At 39.9% G+C, this 21275-nt stretch overlaps 1 protein-coding gene across 1 annotated transcript in view; it reads left to right on the top strand.

Annotated features, from left to right (window-relative positions):
- PREP (prolyl endopeptidase) overlaps window positions 1-21275 on the top strand; it is a 116676-nt gene that overhangs the window by 72274 nt on the left and 23127 nt on the right. Inside the window, exon 9 of the mRNA XM_019473576.1 lies at window positions 4030-4133. Within this exon, the coding sequence (XP_019329121.1) occupies window positions 4030-4133 (104 nt within the window). The remainder of the gene's footprint in view (window positions 1-4029; window positions 4134-21275) is intronic.

The following is a 21275-nucleotide window of genomic DNA, read 5'->3' as shown; positions in this document are numbered from 1 at the left end:
TTTTCCTGCTGCACAGTGGCTTCCAGCTCCTCCTGTTTGTTGCCCATGCTGCGCGCATTGGTGTAGATGCACTTCAGTTGGGCTATTCCGCCACCTTTTCCGTGGTTTCTAACCCATCCATAATCCTGGCGCCTTTGCTGCTGCATGGATCTCCATCCCCTACCTCCACTGAGACAGCAGACCAAAGGACCTCACCAGTAGACTGTCCCTCAAACATTGGCGTGCTGCCCCCAGGCTTATCTGTAGTGAGCCTGGTTTTATCCCTTTCCCCCTTCAGATCTAGTTTAAAGCTCTTTCAATGAGTCCTGCTAACTCCTGTGCAAAGATCCCTTTCCCCCTTTGAGACAGGTGTACCCCGTCTGTTGTCAGTAGGCCTGGTGTCGTGTAGACCGATCCATGATCAAAACCCCCAAAATTCTGCTGGTGACACCAGGCTCAGTTAGTTATTAGGTATGTCTAAGATGCAGATTAAACTACTTCCCCCCCTGTGCACAGTGGTTGTGCACTTTAAAATGTACCAGTCCTTGATCCATGAAGCCTGAATAATATGCCTACTAATACTTGAGAGACCTGCACTGAGAAATTACTCAAGGCGGGCTTGTACTAGAGATGAAATTGTAGCATTCTCACGGCTCTTGCTTCATACAGCGAGATACAAGTTTACAAGTTCTGTTAAAGACAATTTTTAATGCATTTAATGTGACTTTCATCACAGTTTTGTAGAACGTTAATAAAAGTCACAAATATTCTTTCTCTGACAGCTTTGTGATTCATTTATGCATAGCCTCATTAAAGCACCCTTACTATCTGTCCTTACAACACTTGGTGGTGTTGGATTGCTGTGGGAATCCTCTTTGTACAATCCTGCAAAGCCAGAGCTGTCCAAAGCATTATGTAATATATGTGGCACACCAATAAGTATTCCAGGATTTTGAACAGGAAGGGAGTTTCTACACAGTTGTCAAGCTAGTATATGACAAGAAAATGTATTTGCTGTGCTCTCTTTTTTTTTTCTTTCTTTCTTTATGGCCCAAACAATCAATAGCTAATACAGGACAGGATGCAAATATGAAGAGGGGAGATAGTCTCCAGAATCTTTATCTTCTTCCAGGGTGTGAGTGATCATGAATCATAAGATGATCAAAAATGTTCTTATAGCATCTGACATATTTTTGCTGTTTCAGAGCACAGCCACACTGCAAAATGGCTATATAATATTTTTGATAGGTTTGCTGGTTTTGCTACAAAGGATTGTGTCAAATTATCAAAACTATGTTTCAAGCTTAGCAGATAAGAAGTGTGATGAATTTCCTATTCTTATCTTACTGTTTGCATAACCAGAAATAAGATGTATTATGTTTCTAGTTCCTTTTTTAAACAAGCTTGTAAATAACGTTCAGATCATTGCAGCCATTGCATCTGGGGAGGAGCTTGAGGACACTCTTGCTTTTACCTCTAACTTCATCCCAACTTGATGGTTCAGATAGTTCACTTGCTCGCATCCCACCTCGTGGGCCAGAAGTTGCCAGTCTTGTAAACCTGCACCATTCATCTCAGCTGAGCCAGCAGAGTCTCTGCAGCTGCTAAACATGTGGAGGGGAAGAGCCCTCAGATCTTTTTTAGCCCCTGGCTTGCCAGCTAGCCAGTAATGGCTGCTCTCACTGCCTGCTGCTTGCTTAGGCAGATTTTTTTTTCTCCTTTTCATCCATGTGCCTACAGAGAATTCACCATAGCGTAGCTCTCTTAACTGGGGCAGAGCGACCTGGAAGCTGGAAGAAAGAGGAAGGGAAGAAGTGGAGGTAGAATGTATGGGAGTAAGGAAAGGGTGAGGAAAGCAGAACAGAGAGGTAATTTTTAGGTAGGTGTGCAGATATTTTTTTAATTTGCATGCAACCTCCGTTTGCCTATCAGTAAAATAACTAGAGAAAAGGTATAGGGATGGTCCTTGGTTAACCTAGATCTTCCTACTTTACTTAGAAATCAATATAACTTGCACTTGTATTAAGTTGCACTATATTTTTTTCTAATAAGAAACAAATTAACATACTGGTGTTTAATATCTACAACAAAAGTGATAGTAAACATGTATATGAAATAATGAATAAAGCACTTCTAAAAGCATAGATGCCGACACCATAAAAACAATTTTTGCTATTCCCTAAAAAATACAGTTATCCCTGCTGTCCACTCCAGTCAGACGCTTAAGTGAGCAACTCTAGTGTTTTGCATTTATTTAGCACCCAGCAAAAGAGTGCAAGCCCCAGCATTACTATGTTTTTGGATATTAACTGCCATGCCGCTAAAAAGACAACAGAATAAGAGATGCAGTACCAGAGGTTCAATTGCATGTTACTGTAATATTAGGTTGATTGACTCCTGAAATGCAGTCTATGACTGTGCTTATGCTTCATCATGTGGTTTCCTAATATGCAGCTATTCTGCCTGCTCTGTGTGTAATGTTTGCCAATACATTATCCAGCTTGGGCAGCTGTATATATGTCAAATGACTGCTCTGCCTGTGACTGCCTGGTGTGCTTTCCTTTGTGCTTTCGCATCACTTTCCGGCTCCTAATCTTTAAGGCAAATGCTGCTTTAATGCTTGTTTGTACCTGTCACCCTGCATTAGGCTTGCTAGTCACTTTGTGACAAATGAAGAAAAAAAGTTCCCAGCGGATTAGAGTAGTCCTACTTTTATTCCCCTATTAATTCACCATTGTGGAAAGAGGCTTTATCAGTTATTAGAAATACTGGTTTTCATCTGTGCTCCTTTGCCAATCTGTATCTTTGATTTTCCACAGTCATTTAAAAGTGATTTAACAAGGTAAATCTCTTGTATCAGATATGTTTCCTCATTATTTCATGTTTCAATATAATTTTTTATAGCTATAACCTCTATAATAATTACTTCTGGTTTTCTGAAAGTATCCAAAATATACACAACCCAGCAGTATTTCAGTCAAGTCCTCTCCACCTTGATTAATTTTATTACATTGAGGATCCCTGTAGAGGGTTTGTTGTCTTAACTTCTAGTGTTGTTTTCTCTGATACACATTTAAAATTCTACAGAGACCAGTTTGTTGTAAAGCAGAAAAACAAAGAATAATTAACACTGAGGTTAGTTTTATGTATCATATGTATCTGTAGTATATCCATGAATATTAGGATTTTGTAGTACATTAACCAGTGTGCAAACACAATGATAGTCACACTGTATGGCACATGCTCAAATGTTCTTAGGATTGAATGACAGGAAATGTGATTTATAGTCTAAATGCAAAACTCTTCTTGGCCAGTGACACATCTGTGTAGTGTCTAGATTGCTATAGTCTCTGTGATTCTGCCTCTGCTGCAACCCAGAAATTTTATACTGCTTATAGACATAAATTTTCTCATGTGCACAATCCTTTGGAAATCGTAGGTACAACTCAAGCAAGTGAAGTTGCCTTCAAACCTGCAGGATCAGGATGTAAAACAAATTATACGAGACCAAATTCATTCAGTTACATAGGTAACCTGTGCTAGTCTGCCACAATTTGAAGTGGATGCTCAGCTCCTTCTGTTATCTGGGGGTCCATTTGAATTGTAATTTCAAAATATTTTATCATAAAGAGAAAAACGTTGACCTGAGTGAAATTCTTGATAAATTTATTCTCAGTCTGGTGGTTCTAGAGGAGATATTTTAAAATTGACTTTATACTTCTTTCTTCCAACATTATCATTCTCAGTAAGTGCTGTGTAACTTTATGAAAACAAATCTTTTCTCCATTTTGCTTAACCCACTTTGGATACCTGGCTTTGTATGGGCGGTGAGAATTATTCTTTATGTACAGAAAGCCTTTGCACCCTTCCTAGACGAAGTGCATATATGTATGTGTTAAATTACATATTAACTGAAAGAATGTGTCTGGAGCTACTGTTTTTCACCCTGCTGAGCTACCTTTGCCATTCATTAATCCATCACAGTGCCTAAACCAGCATCCTTTTAATGATGGACATACACTAAGCTGACAAACTTGCACTCTGTTTTAGGTATTATATATCACTGTGATCTGACCAAAGAGGAACTGGAGCCAAGAGTTTTCCGGGAGGTGACTGTGAAAGGATTTGATCCTTCGGTTTACCAGACAGTTCAGGTAATAAACATGAATTCTGCTGTTTTGCTGCAATCACTTATGCAAGGATTTAACAAAATTGCACTTGGCTAAAGGTGAGAGTGCTTTGATTAGCTCCTGGGTTGCAAGTCTGAAGGAATTCCACCAAGTCTTGTTAGAGAGATTGGAAGATGCCACTGCAAGTAATGGGGCAGACTCAATCCTCAGTCGTCTCACATTATGAGGCAATATGTTCTCTGATTTATTTTTTTCTCCCATGTTACAGTATTCTTTGGTATTTGTTTTAACATCAAGTTGCTGCTTTTCCATGTTTATGTATTTCTTCCACCAGGGCAACTTGGCACGGCTCCAGTAGGCAAGTGTGTGATAGGGCAAGGCTTAAGAGGCAGTGGAGAAATAGCGGAAACTTGGAATAGCCAGTCATCTTCCCAGCACTTCCACAGTATTCCGGGGCCCACCGTGGGAAGTGGCAACAACAGATAAAACACTTCTGTCCCCACCACTCTTGTATAAAAATAGTGATGATTTTTGCCACAAGTTCATCCTGTGGATCTCTATTAAGACCTCAAGAAGAAATTGGGAGGAAAGAAGGAAATGCATTGATTCATTTGTAGCGGGCATCAAATATGAAATCTGCCGTGGAACTATGAAAGGTCTTAACCATGATTATTTGGAAGGAAAGCAGGAAAATATCTAGTGATGTGAACAGAAAAATCACTTTCATTCATGCTGTGTAAGAATTTCCCATTCTGTCCACCTTTGCAAGAAGTGCTGTAGTATATTGTGTTCATTAATGCATCAGTGCAGTTACACTTGGAGCAACTCACTTTGATTTTCATAAGAAGTGGATTAGACCCTTTGCTTGCAGTGCTGGAACAACTAGAACAAGGAGCAAAGGATAAAAGCAATTTAAAATACGTACATATATGTAATTAACATTTCAAATGCAAAATCCCATGAAGGAATTATTGTACAGGTCTAACAGCTTTTAGTATTAGATGTTTAAACAATTTGGGACAGGGACCCTTCCATTCTATCTGTACACTACCTAGTACCATAGGATCTGGGTCCATGGGATATTGCTTCAGTACTTAATAAATAGTAGGTTAGCACTGCATTAATACTCTGTTTCCCAAGGTTCTAATGATTCATTGGGACTCCATGGATAAAGAACTAAAAGACAAACATATTAGTCCTATGTAGCATGGTTTTGTGAAAAACAGGTGTTGTCAAATATGCCTCTTGGGAGGGCAAGATTGCATGGATGGTTTATAAAGCCATCAAAGGCTCAAATTTCCTAAGAGGCTTTTTGCCTTGATAAAACAAAGGCCCCTGGATTTAAAAGTTTGAACAAGTGGAGTTAAAATTACAGACATGGATGATCTACAAACTGGTTCTGTGAGATGTGAACATGGAGAGAAATGAGTGAGGTCTTTCCTAGCAAGGTATAATGCTGTTCAGTACATTCCTCAGGAATCTAGAAAATAAAATCTTTGCTGATAAAGTATTTGGAGTCAGCAAAGATTGGCAGTTAACAAAGTAAGCAGGACAGCAGATTACTGATTTATAACGATGTGAACTCCTTGTTAAATGGTCCCATTATGACAATCTGCATTTCAGTATAACCAAGTGAGGGTAAGACATCTGGGAACCAAGGAGGGATTTATCCCGCTTCAAATCTGAAATCAGGTAGGTTGTCTCAGCTGGTCTCCCAGAGCTCCCTTTGCAATCCCTGGAAGGCCATAAGCTGCATCTACAGTAACAAGCAGTGTGGCATAATAATAGCAGGAGGGAAATGGCTTGTGCTGAGGATCCAATGTCCATTTTGAGAGTTTTACTTTGGACTAGCTGTAGTCCTGTCCTGTGAACTGAATCTCCATTATCGATTGAAGTACTTTTGGTGCACTCCTGGAGTGTATCTGCTACTTGAGTTTCATCCAGAAGGAATCTAGTCTGCATACACTGAAACCACTCTGCTGTGGGAAGTGAGAGTGGTGAGGAGACTTGCTTTGGAACCACACTTTTGTTTTGAACTGAAATGTTATTGTAGGTGCAGCAAAGGCTCAGACAGGTACCTTAGTTTAGTAGCATGGAGACTCTTTGGAGGTGCCTATTCCTCACACATAAGTGAAGGCATGTAAGAATTAGCTAAGTTTAAGGCTTATAAAGTTAAGAGGAATTACTCCTGTGGAAAACAGTGTAAGCTACAGATGATATGGAACAGGTTCAGGAAAGTACAGGGCTCTTCACAGACAACTGCTTTGGCCTCATAACAAGTATTGTGACTAAAAAGATTATGCAAAATATACGTTTTAAGTAGTAAGTGATCTTTCAACTAAACACAGCTTAGGTAAGCCCCTGATAAAATACTATGCCCTGATCAGGACTTTAAGGAAGATACGGAACTTCTAGAGGGAGTTCATAGAAACTTGTTGAAATCATAGAATCATTTAGGTTGGAAAAGACCTTTAAGATCATCGAGTCCAATCATAAACCTAACACTGCCAAGTCCACCACTAAACCATGTCCCTAAATGCCACATCTACACGTCTTTTAAATACCTCCAGGGATGGTGACTCAACCAAAATAATTAGGGGTCTAGAAGAACAGTCATTATACTGTGATGCTTAGTATATTTAATACCTGCAATATATAGAAGAAATATTGGAGGGTGGATTAATTATTTTATATGTAGGATTTTGCATCTGTAGAGTAAGAGTGGAATAGAGGATTTTTATTTCTATAGACAAAGGTATAACAAGATCCAGCGCCTAAAGTGGAACTTAAATAAGCTTAGCCTGGAAAACGGTGAAATGATCTAGAAGATAAAGTTAAGCACCAGTGTGACAGCATGGCTTGGAGTCTTTGAAAGGAGATTAGATATTTTTCTTAATCTCTTATTTTTAATTTTGCTTCTGGCACATACACAGGGCAGATTCTCCAAAAGCATAAAGACAGTAGTGTGTGTGCATGAGGTGGTTGTAAACAGCCCCATCTGTTTGTCTCTGCATCTCCAGACAGAAATAAGACTGTTGTAGAGGACAGCTGCTGGAAATGTTCTCACAGAGAGTATGTTGCTACTGCTTCACTCAGATTCATTAAGGGACTTCCGCAGGATAACTTCAGGGCATAGTGAGCTGAAAAAGGGAAAGAAAACAGCATTCTCTTTAGGAAAGAACTTGGTACAATTATAATACTGCCGTCAAACTCAGAAGGATAATAATGGAACACAAATACCCATGTAATTAAAAAGAGCTTAGAAGGGGTTGCCATGAATTAGAAATAATGTATTTTTCTAGTAAATCAAATTTTATGAAATAAATATCTGGAAAAACAAAATCTCATTTTGCATTTAAATCAATTACATGCTAAATTAAGGTAAAGTAGAACAGTAATACAAATAATTTCAAGGAGGAAGCATGCTGTTGCTATGCCCTTGGAAACCTTCACTTTGTAAATCACTGGCAGAGCTTCACTGCTAGGCTGTAATGGGGTGGAAGTCAATATCACCGTTTCTGGTTTTCTCCTTACTCACTCCTGCTCAGTACCAGCTCAAGGGAAGTGTGACCTGTGTAGTTACACTGGGATCAGTGCTTATAAAGAGCACTCTTGGCTCACCACTCATCCAGTTTTGCCTTTTATCAACAAATGATCTCAGTGTGGCAACATCTTGGAGATTGGTTTCCCATATCATTCAGATCCATGGAGAAATCTCAGCTGAGCTGTGAAAGAGGCTGTTCGTCAGGGCCAGGGCTGGGACTGCCTGGTCGCCTTTGTAGTAACTCAGCCTGCCAGTGCTACACACTTCTGCCAGACTTCAGTCCTCGTTTCCATTTGTGGGGTCCCACTTGGACCCTTGATGATGCTTCTGGTTGGAGAAGGGAAAGGGAGATGGCAGCTTATCAAAGCAGTTTATAAACGGCTGTTGACTTAGATGAAAGCGTGGCTTAGCCGTTGCAAAACTCAGGCAACATTGCAGGGAATTGTGAAAGAAACTCAAAATTAAGAATGCAAGAAATATATTGAGAATAGGCAAAGATTGCTGATTACAGGAGAATGAACAACACTGTGGGATTTATTTCATAATTTTATTTTCCATCAGAATTATTAAGTAGTAAAGAAAAATATTGCTCGCTCTGTCCTGATCCATGTCCTTAATGAAAAGCAGGTCTCCTGCCCAGGTTTTTCCTTTATTCTCATATACCTGAAGAAATACCTACTAAGACTAGCAATCTGCCTAGCTTTGTCTGTGTAGCATATATGAAACTTTAATGAGTTGTTCTTTAGCAGTCTTTGAACATAACTGAGTTAAGAAGATTTCAGCTGAAGTGTAAGGTGTCATGTACATGAAACCTGAATTAACGGCAATTGGAAAATGCCACGGTGCTTGTTTTTTGCTCTTTTGGATCCACTTTACAGTATTTCACAGATGCTGTGCGGTGCAAGTGTGGACCAGTGATAAAGTTTACTACACTAAGTAAATCTATGGTAGAGCAGCTGCTTTGTAGTACCTGAGGTTAAGTTCTTGCCCTTTGGCAGCCCAAAGTAAGAACAAATTAGCCAACTTACCTTGCACTGAAGGGAGAGCTGTTTCAATGTACCCGACCTTTACACCAGGGTAAGAGTGTGCCTGTAGGTTGTTGGCTGTATGTGACACCCTGCGAGTACATAGTCTGACTTACTGTGCAGTAGCGCGTGCATATGCCCTTACCTTGAAAGACTCTGTGTGACCTTCATGAAAAAGTCAGACTGATTAAAATGCTTGCCACACATCAAAAATTTATTCTGGCTACTTTTGTTAAATGATATATTAAGTTGTGTTAATAACTTTTCCTCTGCCAAACGCTTCTTGAAATTTGTCTCTGCTTCCTTGCACGCTTCCATCCATCACAATGACAGACTTTTTCAGGAAACAGCCTGGGGTGGGTTTTACAGGAGGAAAAAACACTTTTGCAGGAACTTACAAATGGCACTTGCTGTAAGCTGTTTACTGCATAAATAACTCAACTGCTGCTTTAAGTAAAAAGCCTTTATTTTATCTTTACAGAGTTGCCAACTAAGTTCTTCTATGCCTCTCCATATTAACACCTCACAGTGACACTTAATCATGGATAAGCAGTCTTCTGGCCTGGCTCATAACTCACCTACTTTTAGGCTGATATGCAGGATTATAAGTGTTGAAACTGCAACAATAAAAATGTTGTTTGGCTTCCTTTGCCATTCTTTGAATACCTTGCAGTACTGTCCTTAAAATAGTTTGAGATGAACCAAAAATAGATGTTGCTATTGACAGATGCACTTTGGATTAGCTCTTGCAGAAGAATGGTGAAATTCATAACACAACTTAGTTTTACAACTTAGTTTGATTTAAGAGCAGCTGCTGTTTAGATATTGTTGCAGAGATGAAAGAAGGACAAGCCTTAAAAAGGATATTTCTTTTCTTGGGGCTGGGGTGAATTTCCTCCTCTTTCTTTTGCAGAAATTATTTTTTATAGGTGAAGTAATTTTCATGAGAAGTTTATTCTTCAGTCTTTCACCCCCATCTTCAAGCCCTTACAGCACTGATTTCACATTGTGAGTCACTGATAGGGAAAATTTGTCTACAGTCATTCTAATTCCTAATGGAACTTTGCACCGTACAGTTTGGCACAGCGGTTAATCTCTGTTTCAGGAAAATACAACTCAGAGAAGATGGGTCAGGCTTGAGGTTGATTGGCAGAGTTGTGGGAGAAACTTGTGCACAGCACCTGCCCACGCTATTCCTGGATCTCGCCATTGCTGGTGGTGTCATTCCATGAGCATTAGATTAGATTCCATCATTAAAATAAAAAGTAACAGAGGGCAGCAGAGGAAAGCAGCGTCCTGTGAAAGCTGTAGTAAGCTCAACCTGCTTAGCAATGCAAGAGCTGATATTATCCCTGTTTTTTCAGTGTGGATATAGAGATGGTCTTACTGTTGTTTCTTTCCCTTATCTAAGTATGTATGAATAGATCACTGGAGTTTGGAGAGAAATTCAATAGCTCTGAATTTATCTCTGTTGAGAAAAAGCACTCTCAAACCAGAGAAGAGAGGCATGTACTTCTTACATTGATTCTGAGCAGAGACAATGAATTCCCCTCTTTTCTTCAGGGAAGTAAGTTGTTTTGGCATCCTTCTCTTCCCCCTTCTGAGAATCCAGCACAGAGCCAAAAGGGGATTGATTTTTGAGGAGCTGGACTTCCTTGCTTCTAACAGTATTTGGGGTTTGAATCCTGCCTCAAATCTCATGGGATGGGAGGGTAGAATTAATATTTGGGGGAAACAAGTTGCTTATTGTTTTTTGTTTCTATTTTACTCCTTTTATTTCCTTGTGGTTCCATATTGCAGTGAGGAAGAAATTGAAGAAATATCGGGGCGGGGGGACAGAATGTGAAGAAATGTACCAGTTTTAGTGCTTGCCACAGCGTGTCAGACACCTGCCCTCTTGCAGGGGGGAAAATGAGCTTTGAGCTGCTTCCGTCAGAGTTCCCAGGAAGAAGACTGAAGTCTTCAGCTCTGATCTCTGCCAGTGTTTTGGCAACGGCTCTGGTTTTGGCACCAAGAAAAACGGTCTCACTCCAGAGGACATCAAGAAAATCACAGTGACAACTGTGGCAGTATTGGCTGTTTGCCAATGTGAATTTAGCATCTTACACCCTTGGCATGTGGTTGTTACAACACCACTTTAATCTGCCATTACCTCTTCTAATTGCAGGTCAGTGAAGAAACGCTAACTGAAAGTGCAGTCCTCTAGTTTTAAGGCCCTGTATTTCTTGAAAGCCGAGAGATTGTGTATTAAATATGTTACATATTTGCAGCCACATTACACTCCATTTTAAGGGGAGAAATTGTCAGTGTGAAGGACTTTATGTCTAGAAGAGTATCAAGTAGAAGGATTTCCCATAATGGCCTTACATGCTCTTGAACTTTGAAATCCTTATGTCTGAGCAGAGGAGTAGCAGTTGGCTCCACACCCATTATATTTAAGCAGCCCCATCCAATGCACTTCAGATAATTACACCAGTAATTCTGGCAGACTGTGATACTCCCTAAGTGTCTGGAGTAGGAACCAGATCTCCGTATTCCAAGTAAGAGGATGAGGTGATAGGATTTTGCATTGCTTTCTTCACCAATCCAGTTCAAATCCCTCTTTAAGGTCTAAATGTCTGGGGTTGCTTTATCCCCTTCTTGCATACCACAGAGGATTGCTACACAGTTTAGGATGTTGGGAGCTTTTGTTCAGCAGAATGCAGAACAAAGGAAATGTGGTTTGGGATGGAGGAGTACAGAACTGCTCTTAGGAAGAATTAGCACAATACCAGACCACACAGTGCGGGGGATAATACTAAAATACCAGTCTGTGTTCATTTGGATCGTCATATAAGCTTTGTGATTCACTAGTTCCAAGCTTTTAATATTAGATTGTTTATTTTTCTGCTAAGTGTGCAGGGAATTGAAGAGCTTCTTAAAATGTTAGAGTCTGTAGAAACTTCATGCTCCTCAAGACATTATAAAAACATTCGTTTGAAGCCTATGAGAGAAGTGATTGCTTAGTAGTTTAACTAAAACTCATTGCGAAATATTACTCTTATGCCTTAGTAGAACTTCTGTTTGAATTCGCAGTGGTTTGTTATCCACTTTTCTAGTGAGCGGAGCTGTTAGTTGGCATACTTGATCCCAAACTGCATTCAGTGCTTCGTTTCTTTCTCAGAATTCCTTAAAACACAAGGTGAAATAACATGGATTGAAACAGAACTGTAACCATTGAACATAGTGTAGAGAATCCCTTTTTACACACAGGAGTTTTAAACAAGAGCTTAAGCAATTGTAATGGAGCTTAAAGGATTGTTTTACAGCCTCCCATGTCTTAAATGATTGTATCATTAATTGTGAATAAAAAATAGTTTTGATTTTTACAATAAATGGTGAAATACATTTTGCCATCAGGATAAAGATTTAAAAAGTCATTCACTTGGACACGTTAAATGAACATGTGTGTTTAAACCTTCAGGAATCTCAGTAGGTAGATTCTTTGCTGATATAGAGAGATTAAAATGAGAATGTTGTTGTTGTGAAAATGCTCGTTTCGTGTCCTCTTTCTATACAAATCACTGAAGATTTCATCCCTTCTCTTTTTTCTCCAGCTTTCATATTCACTCCTGTGATTGATCTCACCTCCAGTAATTAACCATGAACACATTACTATTTTAATTAACTCCCTTACTCACAAGATAAGTAAGAATTCTATTTAATGATTCTCAGTGGGAATCTTCTTTCAACTTTTCTTCTCCCTTTTGTATAAGCATATCAGTGTTATTCCTCAAAGGTAGTGAGTATTACTAGCTTCATTCTACAGGAGCAGAAACATTCAGAATGAATTTTGTCCGTGGTTGCACATTGATGAGGTGTTGCACTGGGGATATGTTTTGATGGTTTGCTGTTCTAATGGCAGTAGTTTACTACTCCTCTTTTTGCTGATCCTCAGAGTTGAGTCTTCAGATGTGGTTTGAAAACTTAAGACAGTTATTAGTCTTACACAAGTAGCAGTTCATAGAACTTCAGCATCAATAAAAAGCCCCCACTCTCGATATCTCTAATAATATTAAATGCTGACAAAACACTGTCTTTTGATCAGTATGGTGTTTGTGTGTCTTGGAATTGGCTGTTCAATCTGTACTATACATCAGTGGTGGAGGATTAAACACACAGGATGCTTCCACAAAAAAACTGCTCCAAAGCTTTGTGTTCAATTCTTGCACAGACCAAACAGTCATAAAAATGGAAAATTTCAGCACACTAAGGACTGCATGTATAGTCCTCTACTGAAAGAAAGAAGTGGTAGCTACCACTTCTTTTCTCTGTCCCATTTTTGAGGCTAAATGTCAAACTTCGGCGTGCCAGCATTGTTCAGAATGAGAGCGCTCCTCTGCAAGTGTGGGAATTTTTCTAACCATCTGCCCACCCATTACTTTGCCTCATGAAGCCTACCCAGGAGGGTGTTAAATTGTGATGATAATGCTGTATTGAGGACAGAATGCTCTGGGACCACAATCATTGGTTTTATTCACACAGCTAGCAAAAGATCATTAGATGATTGCAGTTGTCAGTCATCACTGGTGTGGGCCAGCATTCGAGCCATTGATCCAGCAGGGAAACGCATTGAATTCCTTTACCAGGTCACCAAGACAACCAGACTCTTCTGGTTGTCTTTTTCGGTATTATGCTAGCAGTGTCATGTAAGTCTCTTGAGTAGTCATTAGGTTTCCAAAGAAGGGGACTTACATTTAGTAAGAACTATATACAGAGGTATATATCCATGTCTGCCATGGGATGTTTTTTAAATTCAAGCAGATTTCCAGAACAATAGTCATTACAGTTGTTTACTTGTTAGTGAAGCCCATGCTGCTTGAGAATAAAATATTGTGCACTCCGTTTATAGGTGTTTACACATCTGTAATATATATGGGCAAGTTTTAAAAGATTGTTTTTAATTTTAACATTTACATTTTTAATATTTAAAAATTTAAACCATTTGGTGAAATTTAACTAGTACAAATTGTCAATGCAAGTGGTGGGGTTTTTAATGTTTCTATTCTCACCAGTTGTTCCTGTAAATTTTATTATATATGTAAGCTCCCTGGATGGCCTTCACATCTCTCAAACAATCATGGTTTTGTGAAAGGTAGAAGGCAGGGAGAAGGGAGGTCCCTTTATCTTCTCCACTTCTACTTTTGAAGCCTCTCTTCTTGAAATCATATAAAACATGGGTAAAAGCAATCTCAAAAGATCATCTAATCCATTGCAGGCCAAGAGGTAGGATACTGGCTTTTCCTGCAAGAAGAGAGGAACCAGCTGTTACTGCCCAGCAGGTGATGTTGCAGTTGTGAACAGAAAAACCCGTGGCAGAGCTGCTGTAATAACCAAGGGACAGAAAAACTGGGAAAGGGAAGAAACTACAGTGCCTGAATGTGGTTGGAGGTAGTGGCGGCAACGTGGGCATGTACCCATGTCCCAAAGCTGGCCATCGTGGCTACCAAGGCTAGAGCATGCTGATCTTGTCCTGGGCTCTGTGGCAGGTCACTTCTGCCTGTACCATTCCTGCCTGGCTTTTGTCTGCCTTGCACTTAAAAGCCTTCAGTCTCCCTAGGCAATCTGTCCCGGTGTCTCACTGTGTTTACTGTTAAAAAGCTTTTGCAGGGAGCAGGGGGTCCGCCACAAGGTCTCACCTAAATTCCCTTGCTGCAGCTGAAATGCATTGCTTTGTGTTCCTCACAGACATGGAAGACAGGTAATTCTCTTTCTAGTTACAGCAAACTTCTGCATATTTAGAGACACTCACTGTGTGTCCCCACAATTTTTTTTTTCTTTAAACTTAAAAAAAAAAAAAACCCTGCACTCTGTTCAGTTTTTCTAGCAGATTGTATTTTCTGGGCCTCCTATCACTCTTCTTTCTTTCCCCAGAATCTCTTTAGATGGCCAGCATATGGTGTGCCATATTTTAAACTGAACACAGCACTCTAGCTGAGGCTTTGTAAATGTTGAATACAGCAGAAATACAGCATTACTTCATACGTCTTGCGGGTGAGACTTCAGCTTATATGTCGCAGTACAGGGTTTGCCTTTTCCCTAACAATTCATTGTTTGTTAAAGTTCAGTTTGGTGTGTACTATAACTCCAAGATACTTTCCTGAATTTTTTTTTTGGTCAGTTGTTCCCTATCCTGTAGGTGACTACACCTGTTAGAGTATAGCATGTTGCACTTCTGGTCTTACTGGATTGCATTTTACTTTTTCAGGTAGGTTTGCCTTCTGTTTGTTTCTCCTTCCAAAAAGCACTCCCTTGTCCCCTCTTTTCTGCAGTGCCTCAGTGTTTCCTGTTAGCAATTAAGCTTCCCCACAGCCACATGTTCCATTTAAATACTTTACAGTGGATGCATCTCTCATTCTGAATGGTGTCCCTGTAGGCTACCAGGGAACTGGGGTGTTTTCAGAAGAGAAACGGCTCTGGCAGAGCTGGGAGGTTTGTGTTTCAGAGCTGCAGGCCTCCAAGCACACAGAAGTTGGTAACTCGTTTATGCAGTCATTCGTTAGGCTTGGCATACAACTGATACAAAGAGGTTTAAGGTAGTACAGCCTGCAGAGAATGAAATAGAAGGTTGTTGCTTCTTTATTTACTTGCGTTATCGCAGCACTTTGGAGTCTTAGTCATGGACCACATTCACCAGAGTGCTGGATAGCATACCAGTGCAGGCCATCGCAGGGCCCTTACCAACCACAGCTTGAAAGCAGGACAGAGAAATAAATTATGCATTTGGAAGATTAATAATTTTAACTATGCATTAACTACATACAGGAGACAAAAACAAATTATAATTGGTAATATTTAACACTAGTGAAAAATGCAGATAAACTTCTAATATATATTACAGTAGCTGTTGTGGTTTAAGCCAGCAGGCAGCTAAACACCACACAGCCGTTTGCTCACTTCCCCCCCTCCCCGAGTGGGAGTAAAATTCATGGGTTGAGATAAAGACAGTTTAATAGGACAGAAAAGGAAGGGAAAATAATAATAATGATAAAAGAATATACAAAATATGTGATGCACAGTGCAATTGCTCACCACCTGCCGACCGATGCCCAGCCAGTCCCCGAGCAGCGGCCCCCCCGGCCAGCTTTCCCCCAGTTTATGTACTGAGCATGACGTCACATGGTATGGAATGTCCCTTTGGCCAGTTTGGGTCAGCTGTCCTGGCTGTGCCCCCTCCCAGCTTCCTGGGCACCTCCAGCCTTCTCAGTCGGTAGAGCATGGGAAGCTGAAAAGTCCTTGACTAGTGTAAGTACTACCTAGCAACAACTAAAACATTGGTGTGTTATCAACATTGTTCTCATGCTAAATCCAAAACACAGCACTGTACCAGCTACTAGGAAGAAAATTAACTCTACCTCAGCTGAAAGCAGGACAGCAGCCTAATAAAATTCTACTTGCTCTCTTCACCCAGGGCTAAAACTGCTTGGTAGATTAGGATTTTTGTTGTTGTTAATTAACATTCATCACTATGGTGGAAAACAGATTAATAGAGTTGAGAGTGGTGACTATTAATGGAAAATAGCAATTTCAAATGTTGGTGAGATCTTACATAGACTTCATTCACTCTTAGTGTAACTAAGTCGTTTATAACCCGGGAGCCTCTGCAAAGTAAATGAGGCTCTGTGGCCACTGCTTGGAGCAGACTTCGCAATTTAAAGGAAAAAAGGGAAGCAAATGATAGCATAAGGCTATGACCCTTGCTTTCACTGTGAACATGATTACCGTAGAAAAGGATGCATATAATGCATATATGGTCATATAATAGTTATGAGCAGTTCAGTTTGTACTGAGAAAATAATTTTTATTAAATAGAAATGTGGGGGTTTTGGAGAACCTCTCAAAGGTTTATCTTTTATCAGTGTTCTGTAGCACACTCAAACCTCTTAACAATATGTTGGTGTTGCTGGACGCTTTCAAACGGCGTAGTCTCCATTAATACCAAACACAAAAAGTTTGCACTAATAACATGTAAGGCAGAGCTAAAAAAGCTTCTTAGTGAATAGGTTTTTATCTAGACAGCTTTGGCGTTGTTGTTTGGTTTGGGTTTTTTCCTGAAATTGTCATTCGCCGGTGAAAAGATAGGACAAATTAAACACAAAGTGCTTTGGTAAGTATCCAGAAATGCAGTTGTCAACTTGTGTATGTGGAACACTCGTGTGAGTGGAATCATTCAGGAGACTTCTCTCTTGTCCCTCAGTATAAGATCAGAAGTAGTAAAAGTTTAAAAATTATAAAATCTTGGGGCATTCTGAAAGAATGTTTTTTCCAAGGAAAAGGAAGGGAGGTGGCAGTTCAATTTCCACCCAGAAACAGTTCAGTCACTAATAATGTCAGGTTTTTTTCTGTGGGCTTTTGTCTGCTTATGATCCAGTACAAATTCATCAATGCACAATTTTATTAAGGGTAATCTAGTTTGCATCTTCATTTAGCCGTTGATTTGATTTTATCAACACTGCCCAGAGGTACTGATAGAATATCATTTTCCTTAGATTAATTATTTCTGCTCTGTCCTTGAGACATCTCCCAGGAAATTTATGGGACAAGGGAAGCCTCCTAGAAATATCATTATTATTCATAGTAACTAGTTTTTCAACTGTGTAGATTAATGATATCAAGAGATAGATGATTTCCTTAGTTCTGGCTTGCTGAACTCATGGACAGGGAAAATTTGATACAGAAATTCTCCCTGACAGCTCCCTGAACTGCTTGCTTTTCAGCCAATTTGTCAATTATTTTTGAAAGTAATAGTGCACAGTGATCACTGCTAACAGCTGAAAATATACAAGATGCAGAAAAGCCTTGAAGCATAATGGTAGAATGCCTAAAATCAGGGAATCTTTTACCAACAGGAACATCGCTGACTTTTTCCTTCCACTTATCAGTGTTTTTTGAACTGCTAGCACTCACTGAAGTTGACTTGAGATGGTTAGACATTTGAGCTGTTGAGTGTGACTATTAGCAGTTAAATTCCTTATGACTGATATAAGTTTGTTGAATTTTGCTGTCTTGTTCACATTTTGCCCAAGAAAGAAGATTGCTGCAAGCTGTCCTTAGTCTTACGGCTTTAAAAAAAAAAGGCATTCCAACAGTATTACAGGGATGTATCAGCATACTTTGTGGTGTTCCTGTTAAGAAGTACCTTAAAGTCTTGTTACGACGTCTGTCTGGAAATTACACCATCGAGTGAAATTTTTCCTGCGTTGCTTTATACTGGTTTTGGTTTAATTTTTTCCTAAGTATTGCTACAACAGGGTCACAAAAACTCATTCTCATCATTCTCTTCTACGTCCTGCTACTCGCTGGGCGATTTTTCTTCATTGTACAATGAGTACTGCAAATCTGAAAACAATAGATGAGCCTGAAGTACTGTCTCCACAGCAAGGAGGTGGTCACCAAGACACAACTGTTGAAATCAATAGCATCTGATCCTTAGAATTATTTTCTTCTAAGCTAGCACCCCAGATATTTTCTAGGACTAGTTTATCTTCAGCCATTCTCAAGGGTTTTTTTCTTCTGCTGCCATTTTGGTGGGGTTTTTTTAATCATGTAGGGGCACAAATGGGTAACTTTAAATTCAGGCTTAAATCTCAGAAATTAAATTATTTGTAGCTATGATTTGAGTGAGAAATCACACATGGAAGTGCTTCACAATACTTTTAAGTGACCTGCTTATTTCAGTAAGTTCTTCAGAATAAATATTCACAGGATGAGTGATCTGGGACTGATTTTGAAACATGCATTGTCCGGTGTAGATGATCTGTTTCTTTTCAAACCAAAGAGTAGAAATGAAGAGTATCAGCTATTTTTTCAATATTGTGCTAGCTGCATGCAGAATTTTTGTAGGTGTTTAGTGATGTATACCACCTCTGGTTTTGGGTAGCCAGCTTGACATCTATAAACAGGATACAGTTCTCTAAGGAAGAGAGAGCGGAGTGCTCCGAAATTGTCCAGCTATTGAAAGTCATAAATAAAGCTTCTTGGCAATGTGAGTGGAATATGTGGGTCCTGTTGGGGCTTTGACACAAGCTGGGCACTTGACATCACCAGTGTCAAGATTGAATTTGTTCTATGCCAGAATTTTTGGATACAGGTTTACAGGTGAAATTTGAGCAACCCGAACCATGTAGATGCCCCTGCGTTAGGGAGAAAAAACAACAGGGTTTGTATCCTCTTTTTTAAGCTTGTAAAAGCTCAACAGCGAAGCAAGTTTTGAGCAAGATGGAGTCAGAAACAGAAAAGCTGGATTAGCCAGTTACTGTTTGAGTGAATATCTCTCTTTCTCAGCATGTTGAATTAGATGTGTGCACCTACCACAGCGTAAAACCGTAAATAAGAATAGTTATTGTGGAGTAGTTTGCATAAGGTAAGTTCTTCTCCTTGCTTACCCCGTGGTAACTTGCCTCTACATTTTTATTCTTATAGTGTTTTTCATTAGGACTTGAACTGATTTCCAGCATGGTGAAGATAAGTGGTGTTTGCTTTCTAATGCCTACACACTATTACAGTGAGTTGTCTCCTGTCAGAGCAGTTTTCTCAATGAAGTAAAGCTTAGTTTAATGAAAGAAATAGCACTAGCCAGCAGCTGTTACTTATGTTTTTATTTATAACAGTGTGCTACTTCAACTGATACAGCCCTTTGCTTATCTCATGCTATACTACTTCAGAGTAATATATTTCTTGAATGTGTAAGCGCAGAGGTAATTCAAGAAAGAGACTGTAACTGTCCCTGGGACTTTTTTCTGTTTAACATGACTATAATGTATATTTAACTCAAAAGGTAAATGTTACCTATCTGATATCTGTCTGTCTCTACACTGTACACTAAGTTTTATTTAAGGCAAATTGATGAAAGAAAAGGAATAACCGTACATGGCAGATGCTAATTATTCTGCTGCAGGAAGCCCTGAGATTACACTGAAAGGGGCAGAGGATAAACATTTAGAGAAGAGACAAGAAGTCTTTCAGGTTGCAGAAGTGGAGTAAAGGGGTCTCATTGGATGCCATTTACCACTAAGGCTTTAGGTAAACGGAATGCTGCCTTTTAACTAATCTAGAAAAGTGTGATTTAAAAGCAATTTCTACCATGCCGGTCCTGCAGGATTTCTGAACTTTCAGCCATATTTTTCTCTTGCCTTCCCCTCCCTCTTCCCACCACCCTGTGAGATACCTCCCTGTAGTCATTTGCAGCTAGGCAGCCAAACTTAGTAAGGAGGCATTTCTTCTAAAAGACCATCTCCTGGTACTTTGCCTCTGTCAGCATGAGGCTGCTTTTTGTGCCGGTGGGTGGGTGGTGAAACAATTTCTTCTAAAAGGTTTCTTGATTATTTTCGTAGTGCTTTTGCAGATGTCTGTAGTGGGTGTTCTTCTTTCTGGGTTTTACCTGCACGAATTTTTACTGTATTGAGTTACTTTGGCCCCTGTCCAGGTCTGTATTAAGCAAGCTTTGCAACCTGCACAGAATTGCTTTGAAGCTAATTTAAGAGGCTTAAAGAAGATTGATGAGGATTCCCCTCTGACGAAAGGAAACTTCAGATTCAGTGGATTTGCTGTGTAGTGGTAATAGTTCTTTACTACTTCTCCTGACTTCTGGTTCATCCTGTATATAGGAATACAAAAACTGGTGGTTAGTAAGAGCTGCTCTTATAGGTGGCCATTGACTGGCTGCCAGAGCTGTCCATGGGGCCACTGGTGGTCTTACACTTGGGTCCATGCCACTGCTGCAATAAATAAGGCATTTTGCTTGTGATGTGCTATATAGTCTTTAGCCCCAGACTAGTATCGGGTTTTTTGTAAGGTCAGAGGCGATGAGGGATTGAATGGGCTGTGGGGAGGTGGTGTGCATGGCAGCGCATGATTCTTTTTGAATCAATGAGATTTCTCTCCTGTCCTCTCAAGGAGAGGATTTCTCCCTGCCTGCCAATGCTGAAGTGTTCAGACTTGCTGGTGTGAAGGCAGAGTCTTTGTGACTTGCCTTCCTGAAGCACTGAGTAGCAGCTATTAGGACTTGTCAGTGGGAGATGTTGCTGTATAGCATTGTTCAGCCTCGGGCACCATTCTCTCTGTACTTAAATACGGGTTTGAACACCCTGATGCCACCGTCTGTGTAAGAAAACTTTCTCCAGGGACTACTCCCTTAAGTTTACTCTTCCAGACATCTTTCAAAGATAGTTGTGTGGGATTTTTAAACTGGTGAGCCTTTCACAAAGCATTTGCGACGTTTGGGAAAATGTGAGCGACGTTAAGTAATTTACTATGAATTCCTTATGCTTTTCTTCCCCAAATCTCAAAACACAAATGTTGGTGTAAGCGTGATGAGAAATCTTCATTTCACACTCAATGAAGGAAATACTTTATGTGAAACTGGAAGCTTGACATGCAGTTCCAGGAAATAAAAACTGAAGTAGTCATTCCCTTTGATTGACTGCTCAACACAGCCACGCGTGCTTCACTTGTACCTGTCTCTGCTGGGACCCAATGGGATACTGTGCTTCTCTAGCGCTGCCTGTAACTTTGTGGTGGCTGCTAGTGGAATCACAGCAGCCGTGGGGGAGGGGAGCC

This window comes from Aptenodytes forsteri, unplaced genomic scaffold (assembly GCF_000699145.1).
Source record: "Aptenodytes forsteri isolate BGI_AS27 unplaced genomic scaffold, ASM69914v1 Scaffold171, whole genome shotgun sequence".
Classification (NCBI taxonomy): Eukaryota; Metazoa; Chordata; class Aves; order Sphenisciformes; family Spheniscidae; genus Aptenodytes; species Aptenodytes forsteri.
The sequence above is the reverse complement of the archived record's forward strand: the minus strand, read 5'-3'. Positions and strand labels throughout refer to the sequence as shown.